Below are 20841 nucleotides of genomic sequence, written 5' to 3'. Positions count from 1 at the left end.
GACATATCAAAAGAGTAATTGTCTTACAGCCCCAGGGACGGCGGTGAAGCCCCAGTTTAACAGGAACTGTTCTGCTTTGGGCTGACAAAGTTATTTCTTCATAAACTAAAGACTAAGAGGAATGGGAGCTGTAGTGGGAACTAGGATAAGGAAACTGGGTGTTTTTTTTCACACTTTTACTAAGCCAGAGTGCTATATAGTGTGGGTTCATCATTTTAATTGAACAGTGAAATTCTGAGCTATGTAAGGAAAAAAATGAATCTTGTAAATGCACATGCAGATAAATTTTTGCTGTTACCTACAAACTGATCTCACGCTTGCTAACTGAAAATAGATGGAAACAATTATGGTCAGGATTGCAGTGCCACCCAGTCTCTCTCCACTGATTCCCTTGACAGTTAATTCAAGAAGAGGAACAAGCAGTGAAAAAAAGAATTGGCCACCAGAGATGGCACTATGATGGGAACAGGAGTCAAACATCAGAGAAATGAAGGCAACAGAACATTTCGAGAGCGAAGTGGTTAGTAATAACAGAGGTTGCCACTAGGTCAGATAAAAGGGACTAAATGTGTCCATTAGATTTAGGAACAAGAGAGGTCAGTGATCACCTTGAAGAGTTGTTTCAGTGTGGCATAGGAGCAGCAGCTAGATAGAAATGGGGTGATCTGTGAGTTGGAGATGAAACAGAAATGGCAGATTTAAGAGGACAACAGCTAGATGTGGGATTGAGGATTATTTTTCCAGTGGACTTTTATGGGTAAGATTATTTCTTTATTATTTAGATCTAATCACTGACTTTCTTACATATTGATTTGGCATCATTTTAGCATGAGTAATCCTAACAAATTATTTCTCAAATAAATGCATCATTTCTTCTGGGCTTTGTGAAGTATTGAAACTCGGCATTATTACTTGGCATAGAGTCTAGCACCTGGTTAAGAACCACTGTCTTGTAGCATTCGTATAATTTACTTGGAAATCTTAACTTACATTGTCTGAAAGCATTTAAAGGAAAGTCTGTGTATATGCATACCACACTAGTTTGAAAACTCTTTGAATCTTATGACTTTCTCTTAACAAACTAAACACCTAGCATATTATTTTAAACAGAAGTTTAGAAGGTTTTGTTTTGCTCTGCTGTTTGAATTGGCATTGATTACTTTTCAAATAGATTTCTCTATTCAGTAAACATTGAGCACCTACTATATTCCTGAGAGTTCTGGGGGTTAAAACTAAATGGCACAAATCCTGCCTTGAGTTCACAGATCATTGGGGAAGACAGAGTGGTAAACAAATCATTGCAGCCGTGTTTAAAAGCTGTACTAGAAGAACAAATTAGCGCCTCCACTATTCTAATCTACTTGCTTCCCACACTGAGAGATTTGCTAAAGCGGTCATGCTGAATTTATCACTGGCAGCATCTGTAACTTGCCCTTCCAAGTATTGTATTTAGTCTGTCTCTCAAAGACTCTGGTGGATAAGTAACGTGCTGAGAGGAGTAGGGCTAGTTTTTTTCTCAACACAGACACAGCCATAATATGCATGAATTTTGGGGAACTTATAAATCAGGCCTTGTAGATAGTGCTTATTTTCTGCTTGTCAGTTCTCATGAAGCAAATCCTGTTGGGTGGATTTTATCTCGTATATGCGTATCATTCTTTACACACCTGAGGTAAATTGCTTTTCTAAACAAGCTTAATATTTTGTGCAAGTGTGTATGTTTTCTTTAAGCCCCTTAAAATGTGATTAAAGTCAGTTCAGAGTAATATTAAAAGCAAACAGTCCCTTGGTTCTTCACAGTGTTTTAATGGAATAATTTGAATATAACAAAATCCTGTAAAAGAAACTTCCCGCCACTCATGGTCTTGTGATGTCTGTTCCTTCGTATGTATGATATTATATCATCTGCTCTTTCCTCCATTACAGTCATATATTACAATAAGTACTTAACCTGTTCAGCAATTTACAGTAAATTTTTATCATTTCTTATTAAAATTGTTTTAAGTTTTTAAAAACTTCATTTTAGGATATGAGTCAGGTATAATTTTTTTTTCTGCATAAGGTGACTATATAAGGAACTTGAAAGAGGATAGTATTTTGTTTAAGCTATGAAGATCAAAGATAAATAAATGTTCAGTATGTAGAAAGGATGCTTAGTCACTCAGTTGTGTCCAACACTTTGCCATGCTCTGTAGCCTGCCAGGCTCCTCTGTCCATGGGTTTTTTCAGGCAAGAGTACTGGAATGGATTGCCATTTCCTCTTAAGTTTAATCATAGGTATACAGTCTTCCTCCCTTAGGGAACATTTAAGGTGGGGAGTTTCAGGTTGCTCAGCCTGGCTGAGAGTTACTGCTAGTATCTGATGGGGTGAGGCAGGGAGGGGCTGGGTGAGGCTGGATTTCTGAATTTATGAAATAGTGCTCACAGTCAATAAAATGCCAATAGGAGCCACAGTGAGAAACAGCAATAAAAATACTGTCCCTCTTCTCATAGCTACCTGTCTATAAAGGAATTGGAGTCAATTTTTATGTTTTTTTTTTTAAAAAAATGAAAATGGAGATAACTTGAGTCTTCTTTTTTGAAATGCTGCAGTCAAAAACTTTGGTCAATCAAACGGTGTGTAACAGCTGAGGTAGTAGCACCCATTTGAGGCACACCACCAGCTATTTTCTCGATAGTAGCCTCCATAGAACTTATATGTTGTTATGATTTATCCCATGTTTTAAATTTCGATCTTTTTACCCTTCTTTTAATGGATTTTGTGAGCATTTAATGCTTGCTTTCTTTCGTTCTTTTTGGCAGTAGAGGATGATGAGTATTTGGTTTCATTGCTATAAAATGAACCATCGGATTTGATCTTCAACATGCCTTTCAGTTGTTAAATTCTGATTCTTTGTTATATAATAATTTTTTTAGCAGAATACCGGCTTTTTAAATTTTGTTCACTGTTGGTATATTGATTTAGAAACCTAAACAATTTTTATCATTAAGTGAATGAAAATTTTCTTGAAGAGATCACTAGTCTTTCCCATTCTATTGTTTTCCTCTATTTCTTTGCATTGTTCACGTAAGGCTTTCTTATCTCTCCTTGCTATTCTCTGGATCTCTGCCTTCAGTTGAGTATATTTTTCCCTTTCTCCTTTGCCTTCACTTCTCTTCTAGTATATATAGTATATGTATAAAATATATGTACAGAATATATATTTATATAATATATATACAAATTGCATATACGTACATTATTATAGACTCTCTCCACAGAATATTATAGTATACATTTACAGATGTATAAGTAAATGTATATATATAGAATATATGTACATCTATATCTAATTCAACATCTTTCTGCAAATACATACACACACACATACACACACACACACACACACACAGAGCTAGATATATATTTACTAGTGTATATACATACTAGTGTAGTCCAGTGTAGTGTAATGTAAAAGGTAATTTTCTTTCTAAGGAACGTGTGTTCCAGTGATCTAGTTAGAAAAATTTGGCAGTGATGTTGGCCATGAGCATAAGTCAAGTCAAGAATGATAAAATGCATATAAAGATATAGAAAACTTAAGGGGAAAGCTAGGTGAGCAGAGAGACGTAAGTGATTTATGTAGCTCTGTGGTTCCAAAGGGCTTCCCAGATATCTCATCTGGTAAAGAATCTGCCTGCAATGCAGGAGACCCTGGTTTGATTCCTGGGTCGGGAAGATCCGCTGGAGAAGAGATAGGCTACCCCTCCTGTATTCCTGGGCTTCCCTCGTGGCTCAGCTGGTAAAGAATCCTCTTGCAATGTGGGAGACCTGGTTTCAATCCCTGGGTTGGGAAGATCCCCTGGATAAGGGAAAGGGCTACTCACTCTAGTATTCTGGCCAGGAGAATTCCATGGACTGTATAGACCATGGGGTCGCAGAGTCCAACACAACTGAGTGACTTTCACTTTCATTTCATTGTTCAAGAAATTATAGTGTTGTTCCCAGGTTAGCAGAATTGATATTTTAGGATTGGTAAATATTCCTGTTTGCTGTCTAGTTAGACATCCTTGGTCTTTGCTTGGGATTTAAAATTGAAAAGTGAAAAACCATATTTTACACTATGAAATATCCATGATGTCTTTATTTCAGTTAAAATTAATTCTATTTTTTTTTTAAATTTCTTCACACAATGCTTTGTTATCTAACTCATGGGATACACATTTATCAATTATGCCTTACATCTCTGCAGTTCTTTGAAAAACATTCACATTCAGTTATCTTGTGTGCTCACAACAAATTATAAAGAAGAGTGAGCTAAGAGAGTTAGAAGACAGTGGAACTTCTGACTAGAAGTATCGTGGCATTTTCAACAGTGTACAAGCACTGAATTCACTTTCTTAAGTAAGCTAATGTATACAAGGATAGAAGATAGAACCTCTGCTAATATTTCACGAATTATATGATTTTGAATAATATTAGAGATTCTTTGAAAATAAGAATTCATAAATATTTACATGAAATAATACATGTAAAGCCTCAAGTTTATGCTTCTGGCAGAGTTGCTTTTGTAGCACTAATTCTCAAAGAGTCAATAATTATAAACAATGTAAAATATTGTTTAAAGTATTAGGAAATGTTTTTCTCATACATTGGAAAGTCAAAAGTATGAACTAGATCTCACTGGGGTAAAATCAAGTTCCTGGGGGGCTGTGTTCCTTCCAGGCACTTGGGGAAATCCATTTCCTTACTTTTTCAGCTGCTAGAAGTTGGCCACATTTTTGACTTGTGACTTTGTTGTATCTTCAAAGCCAGTAGTATCTGCTTAAGTGTTTCTAAAGATGCTATCCCTCTGGTTATGATTCCTCTCCCTGCTTCTTCTGCTTAAAAGGACTTTTGTACATACACTGAGCCTATCAGGAAAATCTTCCCATCTCAGTAATCTCAACTGATCAGTAACTTTAATCCCATATGTATCCTTAAATTGCCTTTCCTATATTTCAGGTTCCAGTAATTAGAACATGGACATTTTAAGGGGACTATTCTGCCAACCACACAAGGCCCAGGAAGGCCAAGGAGAGCAGGAAGAAAAGGGAGAGGGTTCAACGTTTGATGGAAGGAAATAAAGGATGCGAAATTCACATTCCCGTGGCTTTTAGTCTAAAAGCAAATCCCAGTCTTTGCTGCATAGGAGGGCCATATGTCAGGCAGAAAGCTGCAATGATACTGGTCTGCTCAAACAGAGGACAGAGGTTAGGGCTGTTAAAGTAGCAGTAAATCTAGTGGGGAAATCACAGGGGAGGCGGCCCCAGATCTTCATATAAACTTTACTCCAGTCTCTCCAATACCTGAACTGCATTTGTGTGAAGGAGACTACAAAGTAACAGATGGAAGTCTGAGATAAGTAATCAGAGATTTTAGGTACTTTCCACTCTAGGGGAGAGGGGGCAGAATTTGGACTTCTATGGTTTTTCCAGTAGTCATGTATGGATGTGAGAATTGGACTGTGAAGAAAGCTGAGCACTGAAGAATTGATGCTTTTGAACTGCGGTGTTGGAGAAGACTCTTGAGAGTCCCATGGACTGCAAGGAGGTCCAACCAATCCATCCTAAAGGAGATGAGTCCTGGGTGTTCTTTGGAAGGAATGATGCTAAAGCTGAAACTCCAGTACTTTGGCCACCTCATGCGAAGAGTTGACTCATTGGAAAAGACTCTGATGCTGGGAGGGATTGGGGGCAGGAGGAAAAGGGGATGACAGAGGATGAGATGGCTGGGTGGCATCACCGACTCGATGGACGTGAGTCTGAGTGAACTCCGGGAGTTGGTGATGGACAGGGAGGCCTGGTGTGCTGCGATTCATGGGGTCGCAAAGAGTCGGACACGACTGAGCAACTGAACTGAATGAAAATAAGCTGTCTTTATCTTTAGAGGGCCCCCTGCCAAACCCCAGATCCATAATTTGTGTTCCTATAGAAGGAGTCATGGCTTCCCTGGTGGCTTAGAGGATAAAGCGTCTGCCTGCAATGCAGGAGACCTGGGTTCAATCCCTGGGTCAGGAAGATCCCCTGGAGAAGGAAATGGCAACCCACTCCAGTACTCTTGCCTGGAAAATCCCATGGACAGAGAAGCCTGGTAGACTGCAGTCCATGGGATCGCAAAGAGTTGGACACAACTGAGCGACTTCCCTTCACTTCTTCAGAAGGAGTCATGGACTAAGAATCTTTGTAAATACTTTTTTTTTTTCCTTTACTTTCATGTTTACTGAGATATGTGATAGACCTAGTAAATAGAAATTTGACCTAACACTTAAGTTACTTTGGTATATGAATGAAAATTTGAAGACATTGAGTTATTTCAGTGTAGATACCTTAAGAGAAACGTTGGCATTTTCTTGGGAAGGAATATATGAAATCAGAAGTAACTTAATCACTGAATTAATTACAGAATTTGTAAGCATTAAAAAATTAAAGACTAAGATTTAGGACTGTAACTTTTTCTGTTAGTTTTGGAATTTCATCCTGAGTTGGGAGTGATTTGGAAAAATCAAAATTACTTGGGAATCTTTAGTTGACTTGAAGGACACATTAAGAGATTAATGAAAGTTTAAATGAAAAGATTGGTTTCTCACAAATTTTGATTTATAACCAGTTTGCATAAATCTAAAGCTGAAATTAATGAAATGTCTTTCCTAAGCTGATGACCACAATTAGCAGATCTTCAAAATGGATGTTATGTTTCATACACTGTATACAAAAATAAGTTTTCTCATCTGGGTTATGTTGTCTTTGACCTAATCTTGACTAAAAGGAACCTTGATTTTTAAAAGCTAAGCAGTTTAGGATCACGGGAATGGAGCTGAATAGAAGTTCTGTACATGTATAAAGCTACTTAACTGCATCAGGACTGATGGTGTTATTTTTTAAAACAGGGATGGACTTTCAAGACTAGTGTGTGTGTGTGTAGTCACTCAGCCATGTCCAACTCTTGGCGACCTCATGGACTGTATAGCCTGCCGGGCTCCTTTATCCATGGGGATTCTCCAGGCAAGAATACTGGAGTGGGTTGCCATGCCCTCGTCCAGGGGATCTTCCCAACCCAGAGATCAAACCCAGGTCTCCCACATTGCAGGCGGATTCTTGACTGAGTGAGCCACCAGGGAAGCCCTTTAGGACTTTGGTCATCACCAGAACAGCATGGGCTGTCTTGAAGTTTTAAACTGTCCTCCATACATTCTTTCAGTATAGCTTCATCAACTCCAAGGGTAGAGAGTCTAACTCACCAAGGGACCCTTTATTGGTCAGAGTTCTCCCTCTCCAGAGAAAAGAAAGAATCAATGGGAAATCTATCTGTATAGTGATTTATCATCTATAGTGATTTATCAGGAGGAATTTGCTCAGGCAGTTACAGTGACTGAGAAGTCCCACAATCTGCCATCTACAAAGTAAAGACTCAGGGAAGCTTGTGGTTTCATTCAGTTTGAAGGCCTGAGAGCCAAGGAAGTCGATGGGTAATTGCCAGCCTGAGGGCCAAAGACTGGACAGTCAGGCAGGGAGTGGGGTACGATTTACCATTTTTTGTTTTGTGTGAGTGCTCACTGGATTGGATGATGCCCACCTACGTAAAAGAGAGTCTTTTTCCACTAAGTCTGCTTCACTTAGTCTACTCGTTGACGTGCTAATCTCATCCAGAAATGCCCTTGTAGGCATACCCATAAATGTTTGGCCAAATACCTGAGCACCATGGGATCCAGTCAAGTTGACAAAGAATTAATAACTGTTACAGATCCGTTCCAATATGGGATAACTTGTTACTAATAAGTGCTGCCTTTGCCAAAAATCTACCTCTCTGTAACTTTCTTTCATTTCATACTAGTTGTGCCCTCCACTACAGAATACATCTAGTCACTGTTCTACACTGTAAATTTTCAAATGTTTTATGCTGTCCTTATATGAGAAATCTACAATTCAACACAAATGAACACATCTGTGAAACCGATAGACTCACAGACATAGCAAACAGACTTGCGGTTGCCTACACACAAGTGGAAGAGTGGAGAGGGAGAGAGAGGATTCTGAGTCCGGGATTAGCAGATGTAAACTACTACATGCAGGATGGATAAGCAACAAGGTCCTACTGTGTAGGACAGGGAACTTTATTCAGTATCCTGGGATAAAACAGAATGGAAATGAATATGAAAAAGAATATATATGTAACTGATTCCTTTTGCTATATAGCAGAAATTAACACAACACTGTAAATCAGCAATACTTCAGTGAAAGTTTTTTAAAAATTTCAAATGTTTGAAAATAGCCATCTTGAGATAGTCCTCTCCTAGACTAGATTCTTTCCACAACTGTAATGGACTGGTTTTCTGATGTCTTCAACATTCTCTTTATTAGTTTTTACACCATGCATCTCATGTAATTCGTACCTGACCAATGCAAAATCTAGTTGGCCTGTTGTCCATAATACACATAAAAGTTGGTGCCCCTCTTTTGTTCATTAGTCTTTTTGATGTATTCAGTCATCATATGCTTTATCTGTATAGCAGAGCCTCACCTATATTAGACTTATCATCAGAATTATCTGTTTATTTAGGTTTAGAAATCTTAACAATAAAAATTTGTTTGTTGTTGTTTAGTTGCTAAGTCATGGCCAACTCTTTTGTGGCTGTATGGACAGTAGCCCGCCAGGGTCCTCTGTCTGTGGGATTTCTCAGGCAAGAATACTGGAGTGGGTTACCATTTCCTTCTCCAAGGGATCCTTCTAACCCAGGGGTTGAACTGCATCTCGTGCATTGGCAGTCAGATTCTTTACCACTCAGTCACCAGGAAAGCCCAACAATAAAAATAGCTCACATGCATTTACAATTTATTGTGTGCCAGGCTAAGTTCACATTGTTTTATGTATAGTCACACATTTAGGGAGGTGTGTTATGTTGTGTCTGTATTGTATGATCCTGTAACATTATAAGTGTGTATGTGCAAGGCAAAGTAGAAAGGATTTGTTAACTCCCTTTGTTAGTTTTTAATACTCCTATCATTGCTGCCTAAGACAGCTTGGGAATGGGAGGGGAAAGCACTTACATCATGTTAATTAACATCAAGCCAATGCTTTGAGTAAACTGAACCTCTGTCTTTGAATGTATACAGTTGGGTTTCTTGTATGTCATATTTGTACAGTTATGTTTTTGAAATTAAATGTAAGAGATCATACCTTTGTACTAATTATAGTTAACGTCCCATTCCCACCTGTCTTTCCAGATTCTAATTCTGTCATCTGATAAACTCGCTGAGTTACCTAGCTTCAAGTCATCTGTAGATTGGAGAAATATAACTTCTGTGTTTTCACATCACTAATAGAAGTTTAGAACAGTTGGGCATTTGGAACCCAATAATGCATTAAATAACACCTTTCAGGTTGTTCCTCTTATGCTAGTACACTTAGTTATAGTAGCATATGTTTTCTTGCCTGCAGGAATCATCATGTTACTGTATAATATTAATAATCACTTTTAGAGTTCAGTGTTTCATCCAGCTCCATATTTCATCACCAAATTTATTTAGCTGTCCAGCTATTTCTTTTAGTTTTTCTAATGTGTGGTACTTTTGTTGTCCTCATCATTGTTGAGTCTAAATAATACCATACAGCCATTCTGTGATCCAGAGTCAGGTGACCTTGTGAAAGAAAGCATTGATTTGTAACATTAACAAAACTGTCTCTTTATGAGCTTCTCTCAGTGCTAAGACTTCATAGTCATCCTTTCGTTTTCTTTTGGGGTCCTGCCTGCCCATTCACAGTAAAGCTTATGTGTCAGTTGGAATCCATCTCATTCTTTTTGAAGACTGTAGCTATTTTTGCCCAACTTTAGTCTTAAACCATCTGTCTTTTTATGTAATAACTCAAAGATTACCAACAGTGCTTGGATCAGAGACATCATCTAGGGATTCTGGGATAAATTATGTATGGAGATAGGTGTTTTCTTTAAAACCCCCCTCTTGTGGAGCCTCAGCTTCCAAGATTTCTTCTTAAACTTTTCAAATGGAAGATCAGAATCTCTTCATGAACAATGAAAAGCAAAGGAAATGTTCTCCTTTCTGTTGTATCTCAGTTCTAAATAGTGTATCTCTCTCTTGATTGTCATGGTGTAGCTAACAATAAAGAGCAAAGCTTTTTTGTTGTCCTTGGCATTTTTGTCAGTTTACTAATTAGGTGACTAGAAGAGTGAATAATAGTAGGGAAGAGAAGAAAATAGAAGAGGTTATGGACAATCTAGAAATAGACAACAGTTCAGTTTATCATTTGTGGGTTAATTAGTAGTTCAGATAGTCCACTTTGGGAAAGTGGTTCACTTGCATTTGATAGTTTTCTCTGGACTTCTCTTTCTTTACACAGTAGGGGGAACTAAACGTGGTGATCATGTACTTACCAAAGCCCTGCGAGTTGCAAAGTGATAGAAAAACCTCCAAAAGGAGTTTTTTGACAAATAACGAAAAGATCACGGTTAGGACAGACTTTAGGTGTTGGTTGACACAAGCGCCCAAATGATCATCCCTTCCTTTTAGACGTGTTCTCAGAGGCTTTCCACATCTCAGTTTTAAGTTCAGTAAGAAGAAACAAGTCTATTCCAGAGTCACAGTAGAAGCCCTGTTGCCACCTGTTGGCCTTTGTCAAGTCACATGCATGTGACCGAACCCATCATCCTTATGGTCAGGGCAGTATCTGGATATGGGGATGGACCATTGAGAGCTGGGGAAGGGCAGAGGTAGCAGATAACAAATACCACTCTAATGTCTATTGAATTCTCGTTTTATCATATAAATTGGTACATTTGCTGCTGTTTGACTGTTTAACCTGCAAACATTTCCATTTCAGCCTGATAAAGATGAAGACTTAAAGCAAAAAAAAAAAAAGACTTAAAGCAGAGACAGATAGTATAAGAAACATGACTTTTGATTTGCAAATAGAGGTTTGATTCTAGCTCTCTTATGTATCCTTATTGTTGAGAAATTTAAGGGCCACCCAGTAAATAATACCCTTCTCTCCAGCGTGAATTCTGTCAAGAGAAAAGGCAAATATTGGCATGTAGGAATAAAAATACTACTTTTATTACTGACAGAAGCTGAAATGAATGACTTAGGTTTTGTGTGATAACTGAGATTCTAGTATTGAACCCAGAACTAACAGTTACTTACCTCCACCCCAGGCATTTTGAAGGATGATACGATTTTTTACCTGGGGGTCTGCCCCTACTTATTCAGACCAGATGGCGGGAGTCTTACAGACATGTTGTTTACAAAGAAGGCAAGGAGGTGAGGAAGCTCCTTGTTCTCTGAAAATCAGTCAAGCAGTTCATTTCAGCTTGATGGTGATAGATGGGTAGGAGGCCAGAATTTGTTGAGGAAAATTTCTCTTTCTGGAAACCGGAGGAATGGTGACATACATGCTTCCAACACACAAACTGATGAATCTTAATTGTTTTATTTCTTAAATAATAATGATTTACTCTAGGATTGGTGTGGTGTTCAGATGCCAAGAAATTTTAGGTAGGAAAACACGGAGATCGTAAAACTAACCACCCTCTCCAGCTTTTGAAGTTGAGTTATTATAATAATTGATGTGTGAGTATGAACCCACTTTGCCTAGGGGATGAGTAAAATTAGTAATAATTGGGCAAGCATAAGGATTTGTGAAGTGGGTGGAAGCAGGCAAAGAAAGAAAATGTCTTACAGAATTCATAACTGTCACATCCTTGTAAATTTAAGCCAAGGCCAGCAAACTTTTCCTTCCCCAGGTGTCTTTAAGCAGCGGGTAAAGAATCAGCACCTTCATCCACTCTCCTGTCCAGGGGCCCTCACGTTGTGCTCTCCGACCTAGTAGTGTTGATGTCCCCTGATAGTTTGTTAGAAACAGAAATTGTGGCGCCCGCCTTAGCCAGGCTGAAACTCTGGAAGTGGGGTGGCAGTCTGTAGTTTAACAAGTCCTCTAGCCAGTTCTGATGGATACTGAACTGGGAGAAACACATACCACGATTTTGCAGACATCCCTGTAACAGTTCCATTGCTGAAGACTAATTGCACTTGCAAGTAATCTTTTCTAGTTCCTCATCATTAGTGACAGTGAAAGTCACTCAGTCGTGTCCGACTCTGCGCGACGCCATGGACTATACAGGCCAGAACACTGGAGTGGGTCACCTTTTCCTACTCCAGGGGATCTTCCCGACCCAGGGATCGAACCCTAGTTTCCTGCATTGCAGGTGGATTTTTTACCAGCTGAGCCACAAGGGAAGCCCAGTCATTAAGCATTTATTAAATATGGGCTTCCCTTGTGGCTCAGTTGGTAAAGAATCTGCCTGCACTGCAGGAGACCCAGGTTAGATCCCTGGGTCGGGAAGATCCCCTGGAGAAGGAAATGACTACCCACTCCAGTATCCTTGCCTGGAAAATCTCATGGACAGAGGAGCCTGGTGGGCTGCTGTCCATGGGGTCACAAAGACCTGGACACGACTGAGCGACTAACGCTTACTTACTTAAATATGGGGCATTCTGGGGAGCAGAAGAAATTGAGTAGGTAAAATTGAGCTTAGTCTTGAATGCCCAACAGATATTAACATTAAGACTGTATTTTCATCCTATAGGTTTAGATAGAGTGGCACGGTGGTTATTTAAAAGACTAAATAGAGCCTCAAAATGTAGAAGGGATTGGTTATAGGAGATAATGGAATGAGAAAGAAACTAGAGGGTAGTGATTGTAATCTGTGTAGGACACTTGAAGATGGAGGAGAACAGGGGATGTACAGAAGAGGCTTTTCAAAGGAACGATTAACTGAGTTCAGTTAACTCACTGAAGCTAAGGTGGACAGAGTCAAAGATGATTTAAGAGCTGAAGCCCACATGATTAAGATAATGATAGTTGGGAAGGAGCTTTCCAATTAAGGAATAAAGTGAATCCATTGTCAGGCGTGTTAACTTTGTGGTCCTAGTTTAAAAGGACATATATTGAGAAGGAAAAGTTGAGAGCTCGTTTTTAGTTGGTTTAGAGTAAGAGGAGAACTTGAAAGCACATTTGTCTCTTGGTGTTGGCAGGAGATTGGTTTTAGGCCAAAACGGCCCCCCAACCTCCCAATACCAAAATCTGCAGATGCTCACGTGGGCCGTCTATCTATGGGTTCCACATTTGCCCATTCAGCCAACCGGTTGTTGTGAAGAAAATTACAGTAATGTATTCATTCACTCTTGAAGTGCTTACTGAATGTCTACCATGGGTCCGGCACAGTTCTAGGTTCTCAGGATATAAAAATGGACCAACCCTTGCCCAGCCTTCGGAACTAATGTTGTGGCTGGAGGGAGACAACAAATAAGTAAATAAGTGAACAAGATAATTTCAGGTAATACTAAGGGCCAGCAAAGAAAATAGAGTAACAGTGAAGAGTGGCTAAGGGGTAGAGGATTTCTTTAGATAGCTCTAAAGATAGTGAGGACCTGAGCTGGCAACATGTGACAGAAACCAGTTGAAAAATGTGAAACAGGTGAAAGATAGTTTTAGGAAGCCAAGAGGTGCTGGCATCACAGAGTGGCCAAGGAGAACTGCAGGAAAGCATGTGAGAAGGTTCCTGGTGCTTTTTGCCTTTTCAGGCACTCTTCCATATGAAAGGTTTGGAGAGAGAGGATAGTGTCTATTTGAAGGAACATGGGCTTAGAGGCATCCTACGTCATTCATGTCAGGCATTTGTTGGCTGTGTAGAAACTCCTCAATTTATCTGAGGCCTATTCTTCTCAGTAGAGTAAGGAGTAATAAAACCTCATGGGATTAAATTGTGATGATTAAGTGAGAGAATGAATTTAAAGCCGCTAACGTATTGCTTGTAACATGTGCTTAATGATAACTATTAATAATCTCGATTGGTCATGTGAAATACAGCTTTATTTAATAATGGTGAAATATCATGTTTCTTGATACACAGTTTTATTTAGAAGTTATACTTTGAACTTTTATCATGCAAAACGTTTTAAGGGGTGCAAGACTGTTATTTTTGCAGTTAAATGATATATTTTGATTAGGGACCTGATGACACTTAAAGTATGCTTATATGCATAACACTCTCAGATGGATTTTACTCACTTTAAATATTTTCTTCTTACAGATATGTACCTCTCATGACTGATAGGAAGAAACTAGTCATGGGCCAAAGGTCAAGATACTTCCCTGGGAAATGCTGCTGATGCTCCTTTACAAAGTCATACAATGAATGTTTGGTTTAAGAAAGATTTTCCTATTTAAGAGATTTTCATCTTGGAAATATATCAAGTGAAAATTATAGAGTCTTTTGGGAAACATTTTCCTCCTAATAAATTATACCTGTAATGGGCGACATGGCAAACAACTCAGTTGCATATGGTGGAGTAAAAAACTCTTTGAAGGAAGCTAATCACGATGGAGACTTTGGAATTACACTCGCAGAGCTGCGGGCCCTCATGGAGCTCAGGTCCACAGACGCATTACGGAAAATACAGGAAAGCTATGGAGACGTCTATGGAATCTGCGCCAGGTTAAAAACATCTCCCAATGAAGGTGAGCTGTATCACTTCCCTTTTTAGTACTTTGTTCAGCAAGTGCTGTGATTGACTCATAAAGAAGCATGCTTAGATTGTCTTAGCTGTTGTTTGATGATGCCATACTTTTTTAACATTTAAGATGGGCTAGCTGTCAGATTCGGAGAAGGCAATGGCACCCCACTCCAGTACTCTTGCCTGGAAAATCTCATGGACGGAGGAGCCTGGGGGGCTGCAGTCCATGGGATCGCTGAGGGTCAGACACGACTAAGCGACTTCACTTTCACTTTTCACTTTCAATGCATTAGAGAAGGAAATGGCAACCCACTCCAGTGTTCTTGCCTGGAGAATCCCAGGGACGGCAGAGCCTGGTGGGCTGCCGTCTATGGGGTCGCACAGAGTCGGACATGACTAGAGAGACTTAGCAGCAGCAGCAGCAGCTATCAGATTGGTGTAAAGTAACTTTAGATCAAAAAATAGTATTGCACAGTAATTTAAGTTGGTGGGAGGAAGGATTTTGTACTGTCACACATGTTGCTGCTTGTTTATTAAAGAGCATAGTTGTCTTTCCACTTGAGCTTTGGAGGGTAGAACCAGGCTTGGTAGTTCCCAGGAGATTCTGTAGAAATAAACCCTGCTCACTATCCTTCATTTTGCCAGGCAGCTTAAAATAGTTTTCACTGCCTGTAGCTGACTGAGTTGTTGTTGTTGTTGTTGTTGTTGTTTAAAAAAAAAAAAACACACCTAAAACTTTAGCAATTTGTTCAGAAGGTACCAGAGCAAATGGAGTAGATTAGATGGCAATTTTTTATTTAGCAGACATTTCCTTTGATTAAAAATAGTTTTCAATCTTAGAATTATATTCAATTTCCATGTTCAAAGAAGTCTTTGGTTTCATAATTCTTGATTTGTAGTAAATTTCTTTTTGAGAAGCAGAAGAATTCATTATAACTTCATTACATTATGATCTTTGAAGTGTTTTCAAAGGATGACCTTTTTTTATACACTGATCATGTTAAACATGAAATTAAGGTTAGGGAGTTTCAGGATGGCATTTCTACACACAGCAAAGGAAGCCGCAAGCAAATGTATGAAGGTGAGTGTTTGGTGGTTACAGTTTATTTTAATAAGAATAGGTGGTTAGTAACGTTAAAAGTTTAAAGGATATTAGTATATATCCTTTATATCTTTCTGTAGAAAGGAGTATCTGTCTAAAGCCAGTTCTAGAGAAATCATTTTTCCGAAAGCATCTTATGCCGTGCCACTACTTGTGATAAATTTTGGGGTCATAGCAAAAAGTTATTTCCAAAATTATCAAAGAATTTTAAATAACACCAAAAGATTCTTTGAAGCCTTCATATAATTCTATGTGAATTGCTCATTGTTTTAATGATGGGTAGTTACTTTAATTTTTCTGAGGAAGCTGATGTCAATATTCCCATTTCCTTAAAGGGCTTCCTCAGGTCACTTGGAGCATGTTCTTTTTTCTGTAAAGTCTTCCAGATGGTCTGGATCTTCTCCTCAAGTCAGAGCCACTGGAAACATGGACTTGTCAGTTACACCTTAAATATGCTGTGCCTTTTTAAGAGCTGCTTCAGGGAATCGGGAACAGACACGTGGACTTGAATCAATATAATATGACAAAATTGGAGCTTGTTCTTTATGCAAGTCTTACTTTAAAGTTTTAGCTAACTTCATATGACTTTAGAGATTTGTACGTTACTTATGCTATTCTCAGTTGGTTGATTCAGTAATTTAACCATCTGTACTTAACTACATTTAATCTAAAACCTAATCATTGGATGTTTCAGTATCACCAAATTGATCAAAAGCATTAACATTTTTTTAAAAACCCTCAATATAACTGAAAGTGATACTGAACTTACTTTGAAACCTGCCCTTAACTGTGCTTTCCCCAACCATAGCTCTGTGTTTCCCTAGTTAATCAGAACTTCTGTCTTCTCATAACTAAAAACCCCTCCATGGTGTGTTATTTTTAATGGACTTAGTTTCTGTTTACTTTGCACGGCAGTTGCTTTTCTTCTCTTATTTCAGGCAGTGCTCCTTACACTGATTTTGGTTTAATTAGTGAAGTTTCTTAAATTAACTGAAAAGTTAAACCTAATACATTAGTTTCTAAGTTTAGGGGAAGGGAATGATTATGTACCTCTCTTGTGACATGGTGGAAGTTGTGGATAATCTGTAGAAATAGTCAACACTCAAAATTGTGTATGTTTTATTGCTGTTTTGTGCTGTTAAACAAGTGATTGCCGTTTCCCCCTCGTTTACTAGAGCACTCTTGCTCATCTTTCTCCTGGTATAGTGAATTTAATTTTTGTCAAAATTTGTACAGACTTTTGTCTTCTACTCTTCATATATAAGCTTGTCATCGTGAAATATTCTTAAGAATTTTGTAAGCATTATATTTGTACTTACACTCCTTATAAGAATAAATATAAACAACAGCCGCTTTCACAACAATGTCATTTCCAAAGAAATAGTTCTAGTTTAATTTAGAAATAACTCACTCAGAAAGCTAATGAATATTTTGTCACTGATCAACTAGGCAAATGATAACGAGTGACTCATCATTGGGGAGGTTTTATGCCCGAGTGAAATGATCTAGACAATAAGTAACCTTTTGTTAGTATGATCTGCTTATGATCATGGAAAATGAGATAGAAATACGATTCTTCAGCGTACAGGAATTTTGTTTAGGTAAAACTGATGTTTATGTGTCCCTTTAGTTGTTTCATTCATTAATTTCTTCATTGATAACATACAGTCTTTCAGATCTAGGTCACTATCGTATATTTTATATAATCCCTAAAAAAAGAATTAGTGTTGGGAGTTGTACGTGTATAATTAAATTACATTCCAATTTCAGAGATGTTAATACAAGGTAAGAATATGTGTGTTTTAGAGTTGATTTATTGTGTTTATTGGGTATCTTCTATCTGATTGTCACTTTTCTAGGCTCTGGGCACGTACATGTCTTGTCAAACTCTTTGTGACACTGTGGACTGTAGCTGGCCAGGCTCCTCTGTCCATGGGATTCTCCAGGCAAGAATAGTGGAGTGGGTTGCTGTTTTTTTCTCCAGGAGATCTTCCCAGCTCAGGGATCAAACCAATATGGCTCTTTACCACTGGCACTGCCTGGGAAGCCCTCTGGGCATGCATCAATGAATAAAACAACACTGCCTGCCTTGTTTTTCCACCTGGGACACAAGTTCACAGGACAGATAAATGAGATGTGGGAGGGGAGAAAAAATGAGATGTGTGTTGACGTATGGCTAAGAGAAAACTGGAGAAGAAAAATCAGAAATAGTAGGGATGTAGATCTTAGATTGCTCTGAAGTCTGGAGGAACAGTTAAAGATGTTAAGAACAACAGAATGGTTTTTGTGCCACCTTGGTAGTTAGCACTAAGAAATACTAACTTATCCTCACAACGACCCTATCCAATTTACAGCCCAAGAACCCACAGCACAAAAAGGTTAAGCAGCTTTTCTCAAGTCTTACAGCCTATAAGCCCAGAGGAAGGACTCCAACCTAGACATTCTAGCTACAGAGAACATGCTTTTAACTGCTGTAGTGTACTGCCTGTTGTAAAAGCTCACCTCATTCAGCTTGCAGAAGAGTTGAGATACTGAGAATGGAGTATCTGTATTCTCTCTTCACAATAGTTTTGTTTTGTTTTTTTTTTTTGATGACAAGAATTACATAATGAAAAAAAAAAATGGGGGTTTATCAGTCAATGTTTAAAATATGCCCTACTTAAGAAGTTGTGTTTCTGTGCTTTCTCATTTGGCCTGCTAACTCACTGCTTGTTTTCTAGCAGACTAGTACTTGACTGAGTTTGAACCTTACTGTTCATGTACTGATCAATAGGAAGTGTTTGAAGCCAGATGTGATTTTCATATTAAAAATTTCCTCAGTTCGGTTCAGTTGCTCAGTTATGTCCGACTCTTTGCAACCCCATGGACTAGTGGTTCTGATTGATCATCTTCACTCTTAAAAGAATTAGAACTATAAATTTCAGGGTAAACTGGAATTGTGACTTATTCATATTTTTAGTTTTATCTGTTACCAAGCACCTAGCTTACAGTCCCCAGACTCCAAGAAAGAACTTTTATGCCAAAACAACCTTGTAACAAAATAACCTAACTGTATAAAATCGTCATTACAGTTTTGTTCTTCTGTATCATTACTGTTTCCTTACGTTAACTTTCTCATTTCCTATTCTAAACCTTCGCTCCTGATCTTTTTATGTTTACACTAGCTGTTGGTATCTTTTCCATTTTCATGTGTTCCTTCTATTAATCTGTAGTATATTTTTTATTGGATGGTAGAGTAGACTCTAGTAGTAAGATTTACAGAGTGCAGAGCTCAGCCCTTGGTATCATTTCTGATTCGTAGCACTGTATTAAGCAAAGGATAAAAATGAATTCATAAAAATTAGACAGGTACTGAATGGTCTTCTGTAAGAGGCATGGCTTTGTGGATTTATAAAGGGTAGGCAAGCAGAAAGAGACACCAGGCTTTCTAAGGTGGGAGTTGCTAAAATTAGAAGAGAACAAAGGGAGAGAGAAAAAAGAAAGGAAATAAGGAAAGGAAACAGTGGTAGAGAGAAACAAAAGTAGCGTATGGGAGGAAGCAGGAGAGCCAGCAGCAGTTGTCCCTGGCTGACTGATGTCTCCATAATGTTTCAGATGGCAGTTTCTGTTTGCACTTGCTGTAATGAGGCAATTGGTCACCTTGTGCTTTGGCCATGTCTTCATCATGTAATATAACAAAATGGGCATTCACACATGGAAATGTATTTTAACTCCATAAAGACATCAGCCTTCGCCCGGGATCAATCCTTATTGACTTAGAGGCTGCTGCAGGAACGCAGTGATTCCCTGATGCGTGTGTTTGGTGATCCCAGCCGGCACAGCCATTTTAGGCACTCGACAAGGATCTGCATGGTGGTGATGTGCCAGCCACTTATGTTCTAATACTTGTATACAGTTACCAGTGAGGGTGTTCTATTGATGACTCTGTGTGACCTTGTCCTAGACATCTATTCCTGCTATGATAATTACATACCCCAATTTAAAAATATGGAGAATTATACATTTAATACTTGCTCTGGTTACCAGTTTTCATTGCTTATGAGTTTGTTGAAGATAATTGCAATACTGACTCCTCCTCAAATCTTGTAGCATATATATTATTTTGTAAAGTTGTACTCGGTAGAGTCTGAAGCAGCATTGCATTGTTCATTTTTTCAGGTTCAGTTTTTTTGAATATAATATTTCCCTCTCAAAGCTTCTCTTCTGCTTTCATAACACTGGACTCTGAAGGTTTGCTTTTTCCTGTCTGACCGGTTTCATCCGCCTCCCATGCGTTCCTTTCCATGTCGCCAGGCCTTGGGTTTCCGATCATGGGGCACTCGCCTCTTCATCTCTGCCTTCTCCCTGGGTGATGCTCTCCTCTTCTAAGACTTCCTATCAGACTCTGACATCTGTGGCACCAGTCCAGGCTTTTCTCGCAGGCTTTGGGGCCAAAAGCTCAGTTGCTAGTAGACATCTTCATTTCCCCAGCCTCTCCAGACTTTCCCTTCGGAGAGGATACTCCCCCAATCCCCGCTCTCTGATGAAACTGTCACCCACCTTGCTAGGTAGACTTGACTTTGATAGGAGCCTTTCACCTGTTCTTACTCATTGGGTCAACAAGACATGGAAATGCCATGACTCCTGCCTCTTAACTCAAGGGTATCTGCTCCTCTACCTCCCCACCACCCTGGTTGAGGCTGCTGTCTTTCTCTCGCATAATTCAGGTAACAGCATACTAACGGGTGTTTTTTCCTGTCTCCCTTCGCACTGCCTGTCACTTTCCTGCTGAAAGCTGGTAGAGGTTTTGCACTCGCACTTAGAAGGAAGTTCAGACTTCTCACTTAGATTAACAAATTTCTTTGGGGTCTGGCTCCTGCTTACTTCATCTCATCTCTTGTCTCCTCCTCAGTGTTTGAGGCATAGCAAAATTTTCAGTTCTCTGAAATACTGTTGTGCCAAGCTCATTCTTATTTCCGGTCTTGTGATCTCTTCACCTTAAACATGCTACCTCACCCTTCCTGTGACTGTCTCTTAATCATTCCTGAGATCTCAGGTTTGGTATCTTATATTTCCCTTATCCACCCCAACTCCCTAAATTTGGATTCCAGTTCCTTTTGCGGGCTTCCGTTAACATCCTCACCACCCCCATCTTTACTGCTTAACACTCTGGGTTGTGATTAACTGATTGCTTGTCGGTCTGCCCCACCAAA

General features: G+C 38.9%; 1 protein-coding gene across 5 annotated transcripts in view; it reads left to right on the top strand.

Moving 5' to 3' along the window:
• ATP2B1 (ATPase, Ca++ transporting, plasma membrane 1) overlaps positions 1–20841 on the top strand; it is a 134118-nt gene that overhangs the window by 48902 nt on the left and 64375 nt on the right. For 3 of the 5 annotated variants that reach the window (XM_010832064.1, XM_010832062.1, XM_010832065.1), the window contains one exon: positions 14124–14551. In XM_010832064.1, coding sequence (XP_010830366.1) covers positions 14344–14551 — 208 coding nt within the window. In that variant the 5' untranslated portion in view covers positions 14124–14343. Of the gene's footprint in view, positions 1–12434; positions 14552–20841 lie in introns of those variants that run through there. The other 2 variants (XM_010832063.1, XM_010832061.1) reach the window with 1 other exon arrangement.

The sequence above is a fragment of the Bison bison genome, unplaced genomic scaffold (genome assembly GCF_000754665.1).
Source record: "Bison bison bison isolate TAMUID 2011002044 unplaced genomic scaffold, Bison_UMD1.0 scf7180017864535, whole genome shotgun sequence".
Lineage (NCBI taxonomy): Eukaryota > Metazoa > Chordata > Mammalia > Artiodactyla > Bovidae > Bison > Bison bison.
The sequence above is the reverse complement of the archived record's forward strand: the minus strand, read 5'-3'. Positions and strand labels throughout refer to the sequence as shown.